Raw genomic sequence first — 2,139 nt, 5'->3', positions numbered from 1 at the left:
GAGGGAATACTGTTTATGTTAAACTGTAGAGAACAAGAACCTTTGGTGAATCAAGGAGGGAGGGAGGGAGAGAGAGATGGGGACAGAGAGAGAGGCAGAGAGAGATCAGCGAGTCCCCGATTTCTTAAATACTACACGTCCAGAAGGTTGGTTCTGACAAAGCATTTCAAAAGTTTAAATCACATAAATCAAACACTATCACGGGGATTTGTTTTGTTGAGAATTACATGGAAACAAAGTTAATTCAATCAGTGGGAGGCTTGGAAATAACTCCAGGAATGTAAAACAAAGAAGTCTTCATTGAGACAATGATGAAACAGCAATCCGTGGGTGAGTTGTGGTGGATATTATAAAATAAGGATGGGCTGGAGTCCAAGTCAAACCAAGATTCATTATTTCTGAGCTCAGAGAGAATAACAGAGTTACACAGCACAGTGTAGACAGTCTGAATTGCTGAAGCATTGGGTGATGAGCACATATCTTTATAGTTGCTTGTTCCTGGGCAGGATACTTTATTCATACAAGGATGCAGGTGCAGCTGGTTTGCAACACAGGATGATATTCCCAGGAACAGGAGATTATAATAGGACAGTTTCACAAGGTTAGTCACATACTCAGATATGTGGACACATATAATTAACATTTTACATTACAGAGTCAGTGATACATTTCATTTCATTAAATCATCAGTGGGACAATGCAAATGTCAACAATGGAGCAAATGCATCACATCCAAATATCACTTGATTATCTGACCATTTAAACACAAGGAATCTGATTTACTCTTTATTCAAACTGACTCCATATTCAATTCATGTTTTCTCCCCTGTGTGGACTCTCACGTGTCTTTTAAGTGACTGTGATGAGTAATATGTCTTCCCACAGTCTGAGCATTTGTAAGGCTTCTCCCCTGTGTGTATTCGCTCATGAGCCATCAGGCTTCCTAACTCGCTAAATCTCTTTCCACACTGGGAGCAGTGGTAAGGCTTCTCCCCTGTGTGTATTCTCTCGTGTTTTTTCTGATTACTTAAGTGGGTAAAACGCTTTCCACACTTGGAGCAGTGGTATGGCTTTTCTCCTGTATGCATTCTCTCGTGTATTTTCAGGCTCCATAATGTTGTAAAACTCTTTCCACACTGGGAGCAGTGGTACGGCTTTTCTCCTGTATGTATTCTCTCGTGAATTTTCAGTGTCCCTATCGTTGTAAAACTCTTTCCACACCGGGAGCAATGGTACGGCTTCTCACCTTTCTGTAATCTCTCAGGTCGTTTCAGGTCCCTTAACTGGTTACAACCTGTTCCAAACTGGGAACAGTGGTAAGGCTTCTCCCATGTGTGTATTCTCCCATGTTGCTTCAGGTGTCCTTTCTGGTTAAAACTCTTTCCACACTGAGAGCAGTGGTAAGGCTTCTCCCCTGTGTGTATTCTCTCATGTGTTTTCAGGTTACATAACAGGGTAAAACTCTTTCCACACTGGGAGCAGAGGTAAGGCTTCTCCCCTGTGTGTATTCTCTCATGTTGTTTCAGGTCCCTTAACCCGTTACAACCTGTTCCAAACTGGGAACAGTGGTAAGGCTTCTCCCATGTGTGTATTCTCCCATGTTGCTTCAGGTGTCCTTTCTGGTTAAAACTCTTTCCACACTGAGAGCAGTGGTAAGGCTTCTCCCCTGTGTGTATTCTCTCATGTGTTTTCAGGTTACATAACAGGGTAAAACTCTTTCCACACTGGGAGCAGAGGTAAGGCTTCTCCCCTGTGTGTATTCTCTCATGTTGTTTCAGGTCCCTTAACCCGTTACAACCTGTTCCACACTGGGAGCAGTGGTAAGGCTTCTCCCCTGTGTGTATTTTCTCATGTTGGTTCAGGTGTCCTTTCTGGTTAAAACTCTTTCCACACTGGGAGCACTGGTGTCGTCTTGCTGGTTTGGACATATCTGGCTCTGGTTCCTCCGAGTCTGGTCTCTCTCCTGCCAAAAACAGATTGTTTATTTAAATAGACCTGAATGAAACCTCCACATGATAAAATAGCCTTGCAACGAGGGAAAATCCTAATCAGATCCCTCAATAACCTATAGCCAGTATTAACAATCTTGTTGTGATTTTAAAACAAATTATGTTGTAGAGCTTTCTAGTAATTACTGAT

At 42.4% G+C, this 2,139-nt stretch overlaps 1 protein-coding gene across 1 annotated transcript; it reads right to left on the bottom strand.

Annotated features, from left to right (window-relative positions):
* Window positions 1-812: 812 nt before the first annotated feature.
* Window positions 813-1,928, bottom strand: LOC135531553 (zinc finger protein 135-like). The gene has a single exon (XM_064959562.1). It carries the CDS (start codon window positions 1,926-1,928, stop codon window positions 813-815), a length of 1,116 nt encoding a protein of 371 aa, XP_064815634.1.
* Window positions 1,929-2,139: the final 211 nt, after the last annotated feature.

Source organism: Oncorhynchus masou, unplaced genomic scaffold (genome assembly GCF_036934945.1).
Source record: "Oncorhynchus masou masou isolate Uvic2021 unplaced genomic scaffold, UVic_Omas_1.1 unplaced_scaffold_16415, whole genome shotgun sequence".
In the NCBI taxonomy this organism is placed as follows: domain Eukaryota; kingdom Metazoa; phylum Chordata; class Actinopteri; order Salmoniformes; family Salmonidae; genus Oncorhynchus; species Oncorhynchus masou.
Note: the sequence above shows the minus strand (reverse complement) of the source record. Positions and strands in the feature narration are given on the sequence as shown.

Coding starts and splice junctions, on each gene's coding strand:
- LOC135531553 (XM_064959562.1), bottom strand. CDS start 1,928: ATGTCCAAACCAGCAAGACGACACCAGTGCTCCCAGTGTGGAAAGAGT.